This window comes from Podarcis gaigeae, assembly GCF_964106915.1.
Source record: "Podarcis gaigeae genome assembly, chromosome: 15".
Classification (NCBI taxonomy): Eukaryota; Metazoa; Chordata; class Lepidosauria; order Squamata; family Lacertidae; genus Podarcis; species Podarcis gaigeae.
The window spans coordinates 40,943,800-40,963,918 of NC_139692.1; the positions used below are offsets into that span (position 1 = coordinate 40,943,800).

At 40.2% G+C, this 20,119-nt stretch overlaps 1 protein-coding gene across 1 annotated transcript in view; it reads right to left on the reverse strand.

The window, feature by feature from the left end:
- The window catches only part of MED13 (mediator complex subunit 13), a 103,091-nt gene that overhangs the window by 58,355 nt on the left and 24,617 nt on the right, over positions 1–20,119 (reverse strand). Inside the window, exon 3 of the mRNA XM_083714985.1 lies at positions 16,129–16,297. Coding sequence (XP_083571111.1) covers positions 16,129–16,297 — 169 coding nt within the window. The remainder of the gene's footprint in view (positions 1–16,128; positions 16,298–20,119) is intronic.

A 20,119-nucleotide genomic window follows, 5' to 3' on the forward strand; every position in this document is an offset into this window, starting at 1 on the left:
TCACTTCTTTCAAATGACTATACTTAGGAAGTATGACAAGATATATATCATGCATACCTCTTTGAGCATGTTAAACATTTAGTAGATTCTCAGTGCCTAAAACTATGAAATAGAAATGCATGCTTTTAAACTGCCATGCCTTAAAATATTCAAAAAATTTCAATAAAAATCATTTCAAAGTAAAAATTGGAATTTTATAACATTTAAGCCACATTAAATGTGTTCCATCCGCCCTACTAAATAGTTTACTTTTAGTAAGCAATCAATATTATCCAGTTGGCAGAAAACCGATAATAAATTTCATGGTGCTTGGGGAAGTAATTAAGAATTTCACAAAATCTTACAGAAACAATAGGGATGCAAGTTTTATTACAAGGCAATAACATTAGTTGAGTTATTGGGAATTTATGGGGGACACTCAAGAGCAATTATAGATCATTACAGAGGAATCTGCATCCAGTGTAATGCCAGTGTACTAGAAGAAGCAAAGAACATCAGTGTTGAAGCAATGATTCTTCAACATCAACTTCATTGGACTGGTCATGTTGTTCGGATGCCTGATTATTGTCTTCCAAAGCAACTACTCTATTCCAAACTTAAAAATGGAAAGTGTAATGCTGGTGGTCAACAAAAGAGGTTTAAAGAATCTGTCAAGGCAAATCTAAAAAAAAATGTAGGATAAACACCAACAATTGGGAAACACTGGCCTGCAAGTACTCCAATTAGAGAACAGCCTTTACCATAGTGTCATGAACTTTGAAAACACTCTGGATGAAAGGGAGAAACGAGCTACAAGGAAGACACATTTGGCAAACCCTCACCATGATCAACTCCTGCCCAGAAACTATGTCCCCACTGTGGAAGGATGTGTGGATCCAGAATTGGCCTCCACAGTCACCTACGGACATACCACTAAGACCATGTTAATGGTAGACAATCTTGCCCAGCTACGAGTGATCGCCAAAGAAAAAGATTTTAACTAATCTTACCATTATAAAAAAGTTCCAAAACATATGTATAGGCCTTTAACAAATTGTTCTTTTGTTTACTTTTTAAAAAGATGGAAACAAGATTATACTCTGGGCGCTACACACCAGCCAGATAACTGATCATGTGGAGAAGCCCACCATGTCTCCTAGTCATGACTGATACCACTTCACAGCATGGTATTTCAAAGTATTTTACATAAGGTACTTTACACCCTCAAGGCTGAACAATATTAATAATTTTAATCTGGGTTGCTGGAAATGTGGTACTGTAAATGCTGTATTTATGTGTTGCTGGCGGATATGTTCCAAGGTTAAATTGATTTGGACAAATAAAATAAGCAAGTTAGAAGATTCAATACTTCTAAATGCTTTTGATTTTTTGGTGGGCTACAAATTGAAACTTCAAAAGATGTCAGACCTAAGAAAATTAATTTGGCTTTAATATATACTGGGAAAAATCTGGATAATAAATTTTAATGTTTGATAGCCAACAGTGAGGGATGATGAAAGTTACAGTTAAGTGTATCTGGAGGACTACAGAATCCCCATCCCTGTTTCAAAAGTGAGGGAGAACACTTTCAAAACCATTGCTGACTTCATGGTGATTTGAAAGCAATTCTTGGGCAGTTTTCTTTAAAACACACACAGTAATTTGCAATTTACAATGGCATTTTGTTTCTATAATGGAGAAAATATCAGTTTAAAAAAACAAACAAACTGCAAAGTGTTACAGAACACTTATCATCTCTACTCTTATGGATCAGATAGCCTTCGTGTAACCTTGCTACTTTAAACAGATTTATATTCCATAGACTAAATGCACATTTTCTTTTTTTAAAAAATCCATTCTGCTGATATCCAAACATAGTTTTCCACTTGTGATTGGGTATTTATTCAAATACTTGTTAAACAGTTTGAGTGGCTTTAACTAGCTTAGCTTAATTTGACAGTCTGCAGTCAACAGCTCTATTCTCAGATTAAATGCCGTAATTTTAAGGATTACCCAATGCTCTTGAACAGCACACTGAAAAGTCTCATGAATTATCAATTTGTCAACTGCAGGATATAAAAAGGGGTGTATTTCAACACGGAGAGACAAGCTACTTGCTGTATTTCTAAAAAAACTCTAGGTGTAGCCCTTCTACTTTCCACTGGAATGTATTTATGTCAAAATATGCATCTCTCAGAGGTTGCCTGCTGAAGGATTCCTCCCACCCCTGCCCCTAATAACAGTGACATCATCAGTATGGTAGATTCTCATAATAGCCTTTCCAGTCACATGACTCCTGCAGTAATCATGTGGCAGAGACAGGCATGATAAAAGAAACCCTTTTTCTCTCCCACTACTCCCCCTTCACCTTCTTGCAGAAAGGGTATGATCTCCAACTTTATAGGGACATGGGGGTAACACAGTGCACTGGCCAAGCCCAGCACATGGCTCTCTACAACAGGGGGTCAGCAAACTTTTTCAGCAGGGGGCCGGTCCACTGTCCCTCAGACCTTGTGGGGGGCCGGACTATATTTTGGGAGGGGGGGAATGAACGAATTCCTATGCCCCACAAATAACTCAGAGATGCGTTTTAAATAAAAGGACACATTCTACTCATGTAAAAATACGCTGATTCCCAGACCGTCTGCGGGCCAGATTTAGAAGGCGATTGGGCCGGATCTGGCCCCCGGGCCTTAGTCTGCCTACCTATGCTCTATGACATAACTTCCTACAAGCAGTTGCAGGTGGTGGTGGTGAGACTAAACAGTTCTAATGTCAGATGCAGGGGTTTATCATTTCAGGTAGGGAGAGAGAGAGAGAAGCAGCAGTCAGTGTACTGATCTCACAAGGCCATGCTTTCACAGAGGGGGAAAACTCACTAGGAAATCATGATAAGAAAACTGCACTTTGCACAAGTGTTTCACCTCTGTAATCATACCATGCTGGATAACACAGTTACCCTTCGAAATAACTGAGCATCACCAGGTACAATTGTGTGTCACAGCACAATTCTCATTTCATCACCATGCATTTGCCCTTGCTGAGGTATCTGCCGTCCATGACAAAGTCCTCACTTACTAAAGAAGAGAATTTAGAGCTTCTGATGATAAAGCTACAAATAATAAAATATTTCCCTTGTAGAAATATAGAGAGAGCACTGATTTATTCAAGTCCACCCAAATGAGCCCATGGCAGAGGTGCTGTTTGAACCAAGGACTTCCAATCCACTTTGCACTTAGCAACTGCACAAAAGCTGCATTATTTTACTATTAAAAGTATAAAAGTATCATTCACAAGCTTCCACCTTCTCTTATCCTCTAGCATGGCCAGGAGATTGGAAGCTTACACTTTACTTTAAGTAATTAACTTTACTTAATCATATATGATTGTTGAAACAAGGCTGTTTCATAAATTACAGTTTGAGGTTCATGAAACTATAGTTTGGCCAGGTTCGGACATCACAATAAGCTGTGGTTCATCTAAAATGGATGGGAAAGCTTTCAAGCTCCTTCTCACAGCTGTACTGTAGTGGGAAGAGTTCATCATCATAGCACCGGTCTGTGGTTTAGCAGTAAGTGCAAACACAGACAACTCACCATAAGCAGAGAATTCTCATACTCAGTAACGTAAAATATTCACAATGCCATCCAAAGTGTCCATCTCAATGTGGTGGGTTGGGAGGGGGGCAGAGAAAGAGAGACTGAAAGCAAAGCTTCTGCCCTCTGTCCTCTAATACAAGACTTAAAATTGTAGCAGCTGCAAGCTGTAGCACAAAGAAAGCATGCTTTTGTCTGTGAAAGTACTTTTAAAAAACAATGAAGTGTCATTAGTAATCTTGATGGACCGTTTTTCATATATAACATAGATAAAATATTTAAAAATGTTATCTTGGGCTAACTTTTGCTTCTGCTACGGCTTCCTATCCTGTTTCTGCAAGTAATAGTCACTGATTATTATTCAACTACAGAATGACAAACGCACAATTGTTTACTCTCCAACCTCACTCTGAAAACATTTGGGAAAGGGCCATAGCTCAGCAGCAGAACATCTGCTTGCATGCAGAAAGTCCAGATTCAATTCCCAGCATCTCCAGGTGGGGCTGAGAGACACGCCTGCAAGAAACCCTGGAGAGCCACTGCTAGTCAGTGTAGAAAATATTGAGCTAGATAGACTAATGGTCTGACCCAGTAGAAGCCAGCTTCTTATCCTACATTACCAGATTGTTAATTTTTATGTGGAAAAATACTAAATAAAATTAAATGCTAAACAGTAAGAGCCACTATATTGTAAGTGAAACAGAAAGTGCTGGCCTTGGACCAGGGAGACCCAATCCTTGCTCAGTCAAGGAACTCATAAGGAGGCCTTTGGCAAATTACCTTTAGTCTACCAAACAGGACTGCTGGGGATAAAATGGGATAACTGCAAATGCCACCATGAGCTCCTTGCAGAATATAAAATGAGATGCATACATACAAATGATCTAAGTAACAGTCTTCCACTCAAATTTTTCCTCGAGTAAAATCTTCGAAGTAAGTCTATAGTGATTTCATTTGAAGCTAGAAATGAGCACACTTTTCTTTGAAAGTATACACCAAAGCCTGGTGGGAGGGACCCAGATCACTAAAGCTCTCTCTCATTCTCAAGCTTTCCAGGCAAATCCACAATCACTGCACATTCTAATCAGACAGACAAGGGAAAACGTCATCCTGATGTAAAGTGCTAAATTTGTCTCTTAGTGGTCTCTGTAGCAACCCAATATTCCAAAGAGACAATCATGTGATCAATGCTCTTAGCTCCTGCTGTTTATCCTGCACTGTCCTACTTACAGCAGCTTTCAATTCCAGCTGTCTACAGCAGAAAAGAAAAATCATCACCTGGCCTCCTGCAGTACATGGTCCCACTTCAGGCTCATCTGAATTGATATTTTTTTAAAAAAAGATATATATAGCTTGACATTACTGAAGCAGGGAGAAAAAGAGGAAAACTGCAAGTTTAAAAATGAGAGAGAGAAAGCACCATTTGAATTAACTAGAAACACAGGCTCAACCAACTAGTGAAACTATAGGGTGAACTATCAGTATTAAGTGATTAACTCTCAATCCTAATGGAGCCATTTACAAGTTAGAAACGCAGGAATCAAACTGGTTAGCATAAAGTCCACAGAATTAAATCAATGAACTCACACAAACATAAACTTAAATTCAAACACTCTGGCTTAGCTATCTACTTTTCCTTCAAGTCACATTGCTGTGAAGTTGGAAGCAATTAACCTAAGCCCTAATTAACCTAACCTCCCCTATATAAAGGTGACAAAGGCTTTTTCGGCACATAACGCTAAACTATGGCCTCCATGTAAACCATATTGTATAGTACCCAGAGACAAAAAAAATAAGCCACACTCCTAAAACTGAGCCTTTTGCATAGAAATCAAACTCATTTTTAAGCTTTGAGCATGACTGCTTCCTAAATATTTGATGCTGGTTCTTTGGAATTTTAAATATATTTTTTTTTCTAACTCAGACCCAGCTCTGGAGGGTCCTGTCATACAATATGTAAGTAAACTAGGATTTATTTATTTTTATCATTGTGTGTAAGCGAGACAAACATATTTAAAGGCAAATTTTGACATGTAGGAAAAGAAACGAAACTGACAAACATTAAATTACTACTATGCTCAGAGAGTCACAGTTAACTAAATTTTATGAACTACAGAAGGTACAGAATGGACTTTATATACCCTCCTCAATTTAGCAGGCAGAGTGTCTTCCTTCTTTCAGGCTTTCACCCCCTAGATATATGTTCCAGAGGTGTGAAAGTCTGGGGGAGGGAAGAAATGGGCGGTGCTTGCTGCCTTCCTCTATCAAAGCCTTAAAACATCCAGGTCAGGTGGAATGGGGAAGGTGGGAAATGTGCAGTATATACCGAGATAAAAACTTAGGTTATCATTCTGAAAGAAAATAAATTTCATTTCAGACAACATTAAAATCATAATTACAGAGCCGATCCACATTACGGTTAGCTTTAGAACTAAGATTTAAAAGGTGATTACAGTACCGCTGCTGTGTTTGACATTTTTGTATCCTCAGATATTTGGTGTAGGAGAGCAATCTGGGAGATGGCCAGAAGTATTGTTCCTGCAACATGGCAGTAATAAGGCTTTTAGGCAGCCTTGCTTCAGATAAGGGACTTGACACTGTGTTGCAAGAGCAAATGCCTGGCAAACTCCCAGAATTCTCTCCCACACCAAATACCTGAAGATACTCACTCTGGGAGTTTGCCAAACACACTGCTCCTGTAACACAGTGTCAAGCCCTTTTTCTGAAGAAGGCGAGAAGAAATGATGCAGGATCAATATTCTGAGCCATTTGCGCGCGCGCGCTCTCTCTCTCTCTCTATCTTTTGCGTCAAGAGAGAGAAACTGATGACAGTCGAACACAAGTGAGTATAAATGAAGTAACGAACTGGCACATGAAAGAGTTGAGTAGCTTTTTCAATTTTCACAAAAATTCCCATTTCTGGAGTCCATGAAGCTCAGTTAAAGATCTTCGGGTGCCTCCCCCATGAGAGATCTGGAGGGTGTCAACATGGGAACAAGGCCTTTTCTGTGGTGGCTCCCCATTTGTGGAATTGCTCAACCAAAGAAGCCTCGCCTGGTGCCTTTGTTACTATCTTTAGGCACCAGATGAAAACTTTCCCCTTCAACCAGGCATTGATTAACATTTAAATGTGTCTGTGGGAGACAGGTTTATTGGTTAGTTTTGCTTTTGTTTTATTATGTATTCTGTGTTTTCATTTTACATTTGTATGTTTTGAACTGTGAACTTTGGACGAAGGGTGATATACACATTTACATCATCATCATTGAAACCATAAATATCAACATGTTCCCTGCATTCTTTTGTTCGTCATCCTACAACCAATTCCAGAGATTACCAACAGCAGAGATTACCAAGCGAGATTCCCCCCCCCCCATTACAGTCTGCCTCATATAGCATTAGATCAATATTCTGGTGTAGTATTTTATTTTCCTTTTGATTGCACCTGCATCATTTTTCACACTTTCCCCTTTTCTTTAATATCAAATAAACTGCTTAATTGGATTTCTGGTGTGTATTGGTTTTTGGACACACTCAAAGGCTGCTTGTCCACAATGCTTAGACAGTCTGGGCTATGCTACCTATTTAACATGCCTGGGAGTTATCGGGGGGGGGGTGATGGCTGAAGTTGTCAAGAAGCAGCCTTTGAATTTAGCGGGATACCCCCTTGCTACAAAATAGATCACTTTAAGACAGTGGGAATGCCACATCCCCAGCCCTAGAAGGTGACAAATAAGTGGGGGAGGCTAGACAAGAGAAGAGAAGTGTAGGAGGTTATCCACTGCAAGTGAGTTACTTTACCAGGTAGGCACTGAAGCAGGGGACTGCTGTTCTTAACAACCCCCATTGGAGAAAATGGAACTTTCAGGTTTAATATTATTTACTAGAATGAAGAAGAGAAATCTAATAAATAAGCATGTCTAGTTTCATATATCTGCAGTTACTATGACATGTTGATGATGGTGGGGTGTTTAGTTTCCATTTCTGGATCATAACGCCAAGGCCTATATGTTGTTTCCAAGCCCAGGTAATAAACTTTCCTTTTGTTTACTACAAATGTTGGCTTCAACTTTCGACTTTTGCTCCCATTTCCCTCAATTTGACAAAGCTTCGCTCTCCCCCAATGCTTTCTGATTCTCCCAGGCATTTAAAAATCTATGATCTTAACAGTTCTGAATGGCAACCCACTGTTTACGCAACATATTTTTAGCCATGCTGCAAAACTGTTTTTATCTTTCTCCCCAGGTTGTATGCTACAATTGTTATACTGTATGATATGCTATATTAATATAGTATTTTATTATTTCATGTTCTCTGGAGAACAATGTAATTGGGTGACTCAGATAAACATTGACTCAGATAAACACTGTAAGTAAACAAACAAAACCTAACTTGGGTGCCCTAGGGTGCAGCAACCTGCAACTTCATCTACAACAGAGGGTGTGTTTGGGACCACAGTTTCAATAAGAAGAAAGATATGCAAAAAGTTTTGGGGAGGACCTTCAATATCTCTTCCTCCATAAAGTCACAAACTTAGCCCCTGGCATCTCAATTTTCTACCATGCAATTATGAAACAATCCTAGATTTAGGATCCCTTTGTGGGGGGTTGGGGTGACAACAATAAGTTTCAAATAAAATTGACTTTTGAACTCCCCATTGAATGATTCTTTGCAACTAAAAATAATAATATTTTGAAGTCATGAAGGGAAAATGTGTTTGGGGTCCCGTACTGGGGTCAAAAGTATTTTAAACAAAGAGATGAGCAATGTGCAGACCTCAAGGCTATAGCTTGCGGTTGTTGTTGTTGTTTCTAAATCTCCTGACTGCAGAAAACCTCAAAAATTTGATGCTAAAATGATTGTGATTGGTTCAAATTCACTACTTTCAACTACTGTATGGACTTTAAAGTCACATAAAAAAATTTCAAGGGACCAACCACAGAATGTCATGTTGTAAGGCATCAATTTTGAGAATCATACAGAATAAAAGCAAAATGTCAACGTACCATATTGTCAATTTGACATTTCCCAGGCAGATTCAGCATGCTTAAACATGTCTTTTTTTTCCTTTTGTTGACTAACTGCATGTTAATTTTGTTTAGTGTACAAATAGCTGAAAAGGTTTTTCCTATAGCCAAAAGTAGCTGAAATTATGGTGGGGGAGGCATAATGAAATCCACTCAGGTGCAATCCTACACACACTCACCTAGAGTAGGATTGTTCTGTCATTGTGGCTTAAAACGTTATGTTCAAACAAACACAAAGCTTTACTTGCTGCTTGAAAGGCATGAGAACTCAATAGAACACTCTTTCCTCACATTAGATCATTTTTGGGAGGCAGTATTAGGACACTGGGAAGGAGGAATTGTTTTATAATTTTATAATGCCCAAAGTGCTCTGCCCATAAACACAGTGCTGATTAGGGAGAGTTAGCAGAAAAAAAGTTTTTAACGTTTGACTAGGCTAGTATTGTATCAATTATAAATGCATAACACATGCTGTGCTCATTCATTATGTTACTATTTAATTTTATGCAACAAGACATTTCTAAAAGAAAATAATTTGCAGAAAAAATATAGTAATTTATATACATATATATATCTCCTATTACTGTTGCAGTTCCATGAAAATATGCATTTTACGAAGCAGGGAGGGAAGAGCTAGGGCGATCTGCAGATGACCGATTCTTGACACCTACTCCATTGGCCATGATAAACATCTGATTTAACTTTCATTTCCTAATCAAAGAGACTCTCCTTCTGTAATCTACAAACAAATCACAAACTATCCCTAAATATTCCAGAGTACACTAGATACTATTTTTTTTGCTATGGAAAGCCTGCACAAGGAAAAAAAAACATTTGCCAGAGATCATTTAACCTGTAAGAACTAATGAGCCCCACCCTCAAACTAAAGCCAGAGCAAAGAATAAGCAAGAACATTATTCCTCCATATCCATACAAAATAGCTACTAAATTCTCTCCAAGTATAGCACATACAATCCAATTATGCAAGTTTTGGAACTGAGTTTTCTAATCTAATATTTAACTTCAGGATCAAAAAGAAGCAACCTCCATTACTTTCAATGGGGCTTTGTGTAGGGTGCCCCGAAAACTTCACTGAGATACAACAACTTGTGTTCCCTACATTTTATTTGTATTTATCCCTACCACATGAGTGTTTATTCTAACAAACTCTTTCAAATTAATAAGAGAGCCATGAACTTGCAACTCTCATTTACAGCAAAAACAACAAGTATTGTGGCAGACTGAGAAATTTATCAGGGCATAAGCTTTTGTGCACTACAGTCTACAATGTATGAAGCATTAATGAGTTACAGATATATGTGCATAGTTGAGAGATTGAATGTGAACAGTGTGAACAGCATTTCATTTCCCTCTAATCTCTTTACTAACCCACCCCCTAATATATGTGCTGGAGCTTGATATATGGAGGGGGGGTGACTCTGTGTGTGTACTCCACACACAGACACACAAACACAAACACTTGTGAATCAGGATAACGCTTCAAGCATATGAACTGCAGCCCACGAAAGCTTATGCCTTAATAAATTTCTTAGTCTCTAAGGTACCACAAGACTCTTTGTTTTTCCTTCCATGCAAAGTGATTGTTCTGTACACAGTAAACTGCACTAAAATAAATTAACAGCTTCACATTAATAGAATAAAATAGTACTGAAATAATTTCCTAATGGGGAAAGCCCATAAGGTGGCGCGCAGCAGCTCAGTCCGGAAAGGCAGCTGTAGTTTCCCCCCAGGGTGGGGTGGATTTAATATCTAATTAAGTACTAAATAAATAGACATGTCTTGATCTCTCCCCTCTGCAAAGTATTTTTTTCCCCATAAAACGAGTCTGCACACATTTTACATTTTTTCCCTTTAAAAAAAAAAGCCTTCATATGGCTGTTTTTTCCTGGGAAACAAAACACACACACACACACACACACAGAGAGAGAGAGAGAGAGAGAGAGAGAGAGAGAGAGAGGGGGGGGGGGGCCTGCCTGCAAGCAGCAGAAGTACAGTATTCCTCAGCTGGAGCTGTTGCAATAAAGAAGTGGCTGAAATTAAACCACAAGCGAAACACTTAAGAAAAGCTGTCTGACTCCCACTATGGAATTTCCTTCAAGAATGTCCTCAGGCCATGTCAATGGGAAAATGTGAAGGGTGCAGACTAAGTGCAGAGATACTTAAAAGGCTAATTATTTCTGCCCTTTCAGTGATAAGTGAATTATTCATTAAAAGTTTTACCTAATAAAAAAGAAAGAAAGAAGTCTTTGCAGCCTTCAATACATTTATTCATTTTAGAGGTCAGGTCATCATATTCTATCATTTCACACAGGGAGCGTAGGTGCTGGCAATTGTTATTTCCTTTATCAGGTGCTCATCGGAATTGGTGAAATTATAACCATTTGACCTTAAGGGGCTGACACATATAAAGCTGATTCTGCCTTTTAAGTAAGGCCTTAATAATAAAAAAGTGACAGTTAACGGTATTAAACCACAGAGAGGAAAATGCACACACAAAACCCTCATGTACTCTAAAAACATATATTCAGACAAGAGCAGCTATAGAGGTCTGTGGGTTGTTGTTGTTGTTGTGTGTGTTTTTTAATGTTCTATGTACTTGCAAGTACCTGAAGCCTTCAGGTCTCCAAACTCCTGCACCAAGTGTAGAAGGAGGAAGAGACAGTTGCATGTTCATATCCTCAAGAGGTGTAAATCTAGCTGAAAGCCAAAGGCCACCACTTGAAGCAAAGACCACTAAATGGAAAGCAATTTCATGTTAAACACACACTCATACTTCTAGAGCAGGGCAGGCCAACTTTTCATACCAAGTGAGCTGCAAGAGTACTTCAACACAGAACCTGCAGCCCGCACGCTGCTTGTTGCAGAGGGTAGGGAGTGAGGCCAAAATTTGACACACACAGCCCTCATGCTGCCTTCCAAAACTTAGCTAAGCGAGGCACTGGATTTTGGGAAGAAGGCAGAGATGGATTTAGGGGAGCATGACCAGTTCAGTCGCACTGAGTGCGGAGCCTCAGGGGCACCGCAGAGGGATCTGCAACCATTATGTAGAATGGGAGAAGAAAGGTGGAGGGTGCCAAATTTGGGTGTCACACAGGGCACTGCTGAAATTTGAGACCCCAAGGTCTGCCCCTGCTGGAAGGGTCCTGAAGCCCTCTCACCTCCTTCCTGAAGCTAGGAAAGCACTAATATGGCTTTGAGAAAGGGACAGATGGGCTCTAGGATAAGGTTAACAGATTTTTTTCAATGAATTCGGGGACACTTTGCAACTTCAATGGACTTTGTATGGGGACTACTTTGTAAATTTGGGGACTGTCCCCGGGAAACGGGGACGTCTGGTAACCTTACTCTAGGACCCTGTCAGAGCCATCACTTCCCCTTCCCAAAGCCCAGTCTCACTTACCCCACTTTGGGAAGACAGTGTGATGGCTGCCAAAAAAGGCACTGAGGGCAGCATATGGCCCTCAGGCTGCATGTTGGACCACTCAGTTCTAGAGAAAACTAAGAGCAGTAACTACAAAAACAACTCAGTGGTTAAGCACCCGCTTTGCATGCAGAAGGTCCCTAGTTAAATCCCTAGCACCCCCAGTTCAAAAAGATTCAGGCAGCAGATGGTTGTAAAAAGCCTTTCCCAGAGACCCTGGAGTGTCACTGCATGTCTAGGTATACAACAATTGGCTATATGAGCAGAGAGTCTCACTTAAGGCAGCTTCTTACATCCCCCTGCCCCCGTTTTTTCAAAGAAAGCTTACAGTGTGGGGACTATTAACTTACAAAATCCTAATCAGTCTGGAACCAGAGTATCCAAAGAATCTCTTGCCCAACCAGTGACCATAGCCTTTTCCTTAGATGCTCCCACCTTCAAAGTTTAGGTGGGTGGTTACTAGAGGCTACTAGAAATAGGGCTCTCCTGTTATAGTGTCCCAGATATAGAAACCCCTTCCCAAACACATTTGGCTGGTGCTAACATTATCTTTTAGGCACCATGCTAAGTGTGTCCTATTCACTCAAGCCTGTAACAACAATCAATATGCCCTTCACTGCTGCTGGATGTTAAACTACGATTTTTATTTTTTTTAATGGTTGTAAGCCACCTTGAAGGTCTATATGGTGAAAAGGCAGGATATAAATGTTTTAAAAATAAATAGCCTATACTAGTTAACTATAATTATGACAGAGGAATCCGGAATAAAAAGGTGTGTGTTCAGATAAGTACTTGCATACACATTTGAAGTATTTGGTTTCATAACAAATGGCCTCAGTCCAGGAGAGAAGGGCTGACTGGCAAAAGGAGCAGAATAATCAAAATAGCTTCTCTTCTGTTCTCAGCGTCAGACGTATCCCTATGCTGTGAGGGGAGCTGCTGTAGTTGCTATTTTTAAAAAATTACTTTGGTAGCACCAGCGCACATTTGATAAGGATCTGGTGGATAAAAGGGATAGTGAGGTCCATAAAATCAATAACAGAAGGTCCGCATTGGGGAGGTCTTCCTGTGCTTTGTTTGACCTTATTGCCACTGTTACATCTTCCATTTGAGAGATGAGAGATGGAACTGAGCTTACTGCTAGCACTGATTAGAAGTGGAATCTGCACTGTGGTTTAAGGCAGTCCCTCTTCTTGTTCTGTTCCAATTAAATATGCTTCACTTTCAGAGAACATCATGGGGATATCTCTCCTGTGCGGTCTGGTGTTCTGGAGTGGGGGATTGGTCCCAGATCTGAATTGATTTTTTCCCTTTCCAATGTCAGCCTTTGAGAATTCTAGTCAATATGTTTGGCAAGAGCCTGCCTTGCTCTTGCACATCTCACTATGATGGTGCTAGTTATGCCCAATAAGCTTATTAGAAAATTATATCCTATCCAAGCACCAGTGCTCCAGATACTACAGTTACTTGAGGGAAAAATTAAAATCACAGAATTGTAGACTCAGAAGGGACCCAAAGGGTCATATAGTCCAAACTCCTGCAATGCAGGAATTATGAACCCCAAACTCAAAATCAACTGATGTCCTATGTTAAGATATCTGAATCTAACACAAGTTGCTTAGGTGTATTTGAAAAGTGAAAATTCCAGACATTTATTAATCATTAGCTGAATATCTGGGGCAAAGAGTAGTTATAATGGTATTCATAAGAATTAGCACTTATTTTGAAAAAAATATTACTCAGTATTTGCCAACAGAGATGTACATTTATAATTTGCACCGTATCTGGCTGGTTGTGCCAAAACAAATTTGCTTTTCACAAACTTCTAAGACACAAATTTGACAAAGCATTTCTGAAGAGCTGCTAACAGGTGCCATCCTTCAAGCACTAGCAATTCTAAAGATGTCTATCAAAATTTAGATGGCAATGTCATTTTTAAAGATAATTTGAATAGTTCAAAATGCTGGGAATATAACATATTATAGCAGCTGTAAGAACCACATTTGATTTCAGTATTAAAACTCTATTTGCTTCTTAAATGCATAAATTCTGCTTCATCAACTAAAAAAGCCACACATATTGGAAACGAATCGCACAGTTAACAACCAGACAAAATCGTAACCAAGAGTTCTGGCTGCAAGCAGCACACCACACTGCCAACTTAAACCAAACTGAGAATGCTTGTCCAGCAGTCATTTCTCACAGTGGGCTTTGTAAGTCCACAAGTGGACATAAACACAATAGCTCCCTCCTGCTTTTGATCCTCAGCAACTGATATTCAGAGGCACAGTGCCACCAACACTGGGTAAAATAACCATCACGACTAGTAGACATTGACAGCCTAATCCTCCATGAATTTATTAGTAAAGAAACACATTATTGTTTGGGTTGTTCTTTGCCAGACTAAAACTGGCACAGGCTACAGTAGAACTTTCACCAGAACAGAATACAGGGATTAAAATAATATTCAGGGGTTAAAAAGGAGTTTGAACACATACAAGTGAAAACTGCTTCAAACTTATTGTATTTACATCCCACACCTTCAGCAAATTTATAGAGTCGTACCTTGGTTTTCAAACAGAATGCGTTCCAGAAGTCCATTCGACTTCCGAAACGTTCAGAAACAAAGGCACGGCTTCTGATTGGCTGCAGGAACATCCTGCAGCCAATCAGAAGCTGCACGGGACGTTCAGCTTCCAAGGCAAAGTTCGCAAACTGGAACACCTACTTCTAGGTTTCCGACGTTCGAGTTCCAAGTTGTTTGTGAACTAAGCTGTTCGAAAACCAAAGTACGACTGTACTCCCTGGGAGGATAAGAATAAAAGTGCAACAGAAATAAATAAGAAAATAAAGTATACAAACCAACATGAATTAAAACAGCAACAAATGGTTAAACGAAGCACTAAAATAAAACTGCTCCGAGTTAAAATGAGCTGACATTAGCGGTCCTTAAAAGCATGGGGAAACGGAAGTGATTTTGCTTGGTGCCTAAATTATGAGAGAATGCCAGGTGGATCTCCATGAAGAGGGCATTGCAAAAGCAACCATGTTCATTGCAACTACTTAAATTCTCCCCCTAGCAAGCATATGGTGTGAATGACAGGTGCTGTTTCTAAACAATGCAGATGGGCCAAGGAGCCATGGCCAAATGGGATTCCTTGGCAAGCATACCCTGCATCTTTAGAAACACATGCCTGCCGTTCCACTTTATGGTTTCCTATAGGAAATACATAAAGCAACCCTTGAAGAGATTCTGCAAGAAGAATGGTGTAGGGATGCAAAACAACTACAGTTTTGAAATAATATGTCTCTAGAAACAAACAACAAAAAAGGATAATGAAGTGTTCCAATATGCATTCTTCAAGCCTTGCTGCAGTTCACCATTTTGTCAGTCAACAACAAAATTCACACAATATGCTACAGAAGAGGACAACACTGCCGTGCATTCCTAAAAAGGTGATATATCACCTTTTATTAGAGTGAACTAAATCATCATAAAGCAGCCAATAAGCTTTCCAGTTCTTTCCCCCATGTTCCTTCAAAATTGTCTTCTGGAGAAGACGAGGGATGTTTCAAGGCATTAATATCTAGTTTTAAGAGTGCTGTAGAACTCTAAAGCTTCCAATTTTGTGACTTTTAGTTGGTCTTAATGAAGTGTTTTATACCACTGTCATTTGGGGATATTTTTAATGGCTACTCCATTGTTGCCTATATTCTGAAAGAGTAATTTACCAAATATCTTTGTAGCTCTTCTACATGGGGTTTTACCTTGTGTTTTTATACTGCCAACAGCAGCCTGGACAAGAAACAACTGAAGTAAAATCCTGGTTCCATCAGTATCAGAACAAGCAAATATAAAAAGGAATGATAGAAGCACAAGGATAGCTGTAGAGGAAGATTCTATTTTAGAAAATTACAAACATATGGAAGTCTATTCCATCACCACATGAGATCTGCACTTGCATGAAGAATCAGTTCACCGTTCTCTATTTGTAGTACAAAACAAATAACCATTATCCTGAAGCTGCAAGTAAAAAACACACTGGGAAGGAAAAGGGGGAGGAAAATGCACAAGGTATCCTACCTTTTATTTATAGGTTTCTCATCTTTCTCGTAAGGCTTCACAAACCATTTCCCGATGCGCACAAAGTTCCGGTTCATTAGACATCTTTCCACCAGGTTGTGAATTGCTTTGAATAGCAGAGTGCGACATTCATAGGAAAGCCCATTCTCCCATACACCGTCTTCCTCATCTGCAAGCATGGGAGGGAGAAAAAAAAGTTAACAGCCAGCTTTCAGTGGAGGTGCAAAGAAAAAGAACGCCACCAACAATAACAGCAATAACATTAGTGCTGACTAAAAGGTCACTTCATACATTACATTTAAGAGTACCCCATAGGCTTCTTCAACATAAACATATTGAAGAGTCTTACAGAAAGACAGAAAATGGCCCATCAAGCCAAATACAGGCCACCCAATTAGGAGCTCTCTGTTGTCTCAGACAGAGGCCTCATGCTGCTCTTAAAAGACCTTTCTATTTAACCACAGATGCCAGGGACAGGACCTGGGTTTTTCTGCACGCCAGTCATTTGCTCTGTCAATGAACTCTAAGAGCGCTCCTGCTGTCGAAGTTTAGAATGCATTATCTTTGGGGAAAGGACATATCTTCTTAATTTTTATTATTACAGGCACCATCTAGCCCAAGCTGGGTACTTTGGTTTTAATGGAACATACACGACACTCCCATCAAACTCAACCAGAGGCTTAGACGTATTTGCCACACACAGGCTCAGGCCCCATATAAACTAAAGACGTGGGTCCTGTCACACTAGAAAATGACTGCGATGTTCCAGGAATCCCTTAAAAAGGCCTGGCCCCGGTAGTCACTAGGTCACTTCCTCAGATACTCCACTGAAGCCTGACTTCCCTTAAAATACCTGCTTCTGGTAGTTACTTACTTAAGAGGAACAAAGCTCTCTTCATATATTCATTCACACAAGGTAGGTAGGAGCGGGGGGGGGGGGGGTGGAAAATTAACTTTTAGAATCTACCCAGATCAGAACACAGGCAGTTGAAACATTAACCCACATTTAATTAAGGAACATTACATGAAGAGCAAGAAGCCATTTCATACATTTATTATCATTATTATTATCATTATTATTATTATTATTATTAATTATTATTATCATCCCGTCCATCTGGCTGGGTTTCCTAGCCACTCTGGGCATCTTACAAGAGTTCTATCCTAACACCCCTTAATAAATATGCAAACTATTTTACATATGTTTTTATTATCCTGTTCATCTAATTCCTTCTTTCTTTCCATCCTTTCAACCACTCTCTTCTTCAGTGATAATTTCCAACACTCACTTCCTCACATTCTACTCCACTCCCCTATTGACAATCATTCTATTCCATTCACTCTTCTGCCATGATGACCAAGAAATACAATTGGGGGACAGAGTTTGACAGCACATCCTTGCCATAACACTTCCAAAAATGCCTGTTTGGCTTTTTTTCATAGGAATGAATGGTTGCTATACACTCTTATGAGTAAAAGTACAGTGGTACCTCAGGTTAAGTACTTAATTCGTTCCGGAAGTCCGTACTTAACCTGAAACTGTTCTTAACCTGAAGCACCACTTTAGCTAATGGGGCCTCCTGCTGCCGCCGCGCTGCTGGAGCACGATTTCTGTTCTCATCCTGAAGCAAAGTTCTTAACCTGAAGCACTATTTCTGGGTTAGCGGAGTCTGTAACCTGAAGCGTATGTAACCTGAAGCGTATGTAACCTGAAGCATATGTAACCTGAGGTACTACTGTACTGCCCTTGGGAATAGTTTTGAGGTGAGGTCACAACCTAACACACCCTGACTTGATCCTCACTGAACTGACTGCACTGCTCCCCCCACCCACTCCAATAATCCATATGATATGCAAGCTTCTTCCACTCCCAATAATTTACAGTAATAAATAAGATGACTAGACAGAATGTGGTTCTGACCCAGTTAAGCCTACAAGTCTGTATCCAGAAACACATAAATGTCAGCCTTGGGGGAAAAACTACTGCGCTGGGGAACAGTGGTGAGGAGAGGTCACAACCTGACCCAGCTCAACACCAAGCAACTCAGGAATTGCAGGAATTATAGAGAATTGTGGGGCATGACACACAAGCATGGTGAACCTTTGCTACAGGTTTGAGAGTTGTCGTCAGTCATTACTGTCCAGTTCATTCCAATATACCTACACAAACTAAGCTTTCACCAAGAGTAGACAATGACATCAGCTGAAGTCTCTGTAATGTTTCCACATGTCCACTCAGACAACAGGGAAGAAGTGTCTGTCCTAAGGTTTCCAGGAGTACAGGTGCCCACATCAAGATCTACGTTTAGGAGCAAATGGCATGGACTTTCTAGAATCTCTAGACAGAAGCAAAACTTGCATTTCCCCAGAACACATAATGCCAATTTTGAATCCATCTGATGTATTCCCCAGACAAAAAAAAAAAAGTTTAACCTGACAGAAACTTTCACAGTGTGTTTTTATCATGCACATCAGATATTGTTTCCATGTTAACAGACTTCTTTCAGTCAGATTGCAGCACTACAGTTAAATGCCTTGTTCCTTTTCCCAGGCAGGAGTATGTACCACATAACCACTTTAAAAAGGTGGCTGGCTGCCATCTGAAGAATTTTGAGCTCAATGTCTATTACATGAATTTACCAGCACCAACTTTAGAAGGCGGATGTCTGGCTGAAAAGGCAAACGATAAGTCAATCAAGATTTCTTTCTACCCATTTTATTGCCTCCAGGTTGGATAATAAAGGTCACTAAAGACAGTGCTTGTTTAACCAGTTTCCAAGCTCTCACCTCAAAAAAGGGTCTAGCACTTCTTTGGGAAAAGATACTGAAGCTTCAAATTTTTCTATCCATGTTGATCAACACTTAGATGTACCAAGGAGTGGGTTGAACTTGGCAACACTGATAAGTACTACCAGAATCCAATAATGAAGCCTGTCAGATTTATATGGGGTGGAGCTGTGGGTTAAACCACAGAGCCTAGGACTTGCTAATCAGAAGGTCAGCGGTTTGAATCCCCGCGACGGAGTGAGCTCCCGTTGCTCGGTCCCTGGCTCCTGCCAACCTAGCAGTTCAAAAGCACGTCAATGTGCAATGTGCAAGATAAATAGGTACTGCTCTGGCGGGAAAAGTAAACAGCGTTTCCGTGCGCTGCTCTGGTTCACCAGAAGTGGCTTAGTCATGCTGGCCACATGACTCGGAAGCTGTACGCCGGCTCCCTCGGCCAATAAAGCGAGATGAGCGCTGCAACCCCAGAGTCAGTCACGACTGGACCTAATGGTCAGGGGTCCCTTTACCTTTACCTAAGCTCACATGAGGTTATTAAGAGAGCACAGGATCATCATACAAACACCTAAACACACACTCACACAAAATGTCAGCCAGTTTTCAAAAGGCTTCTTCAGAATAAAATCCTGATTCGTCACTCAGTCCCATGCAGGGTTGTATGCCCCAATTCAGAAGGTGCACAGAAAATAATACAGGGAGGCAGCTCCTGGGAATCACTAATGGAGGAGGTATACTGCCTTCAAGCCTTACTAATGAGAATCTGTTAACCACTACAAAGAGATAAGATGTTGGACTAGATAGGCTAGAGGTGGGGAACCTCAGACCCAGGAACCAAATCCCGCCCTCCAGGTCTTTCTTGCTCTCTGGATTCTTCCTCGACCATGCCTCCTTCCCAGCCCACACCCCCCAGCAGCCATGCTATGCTCTGCAACTTCTTTGAGTGCTTTTGCTTGACTGGAATGTGTTTTTAAATTATGATAATGCCTCTTCCTTGCCTGGATGGAAAATGAAGCAGAATATGGGTGTGGCTGGAATGTAGCCTACAGTACAAAGGAAAGAGTCATATCCATTGCTCCACCCACTTTTGCCTCTGGTCCTGTGGCCCTCGGGCTGAAAAAGGGTTTCCATCCCTGACACATAACTATCGGTCTGACCCAACAGAGCTCTTCTTGCGCAAGATTCTGCTTTCATATAATTTTCAATGCAG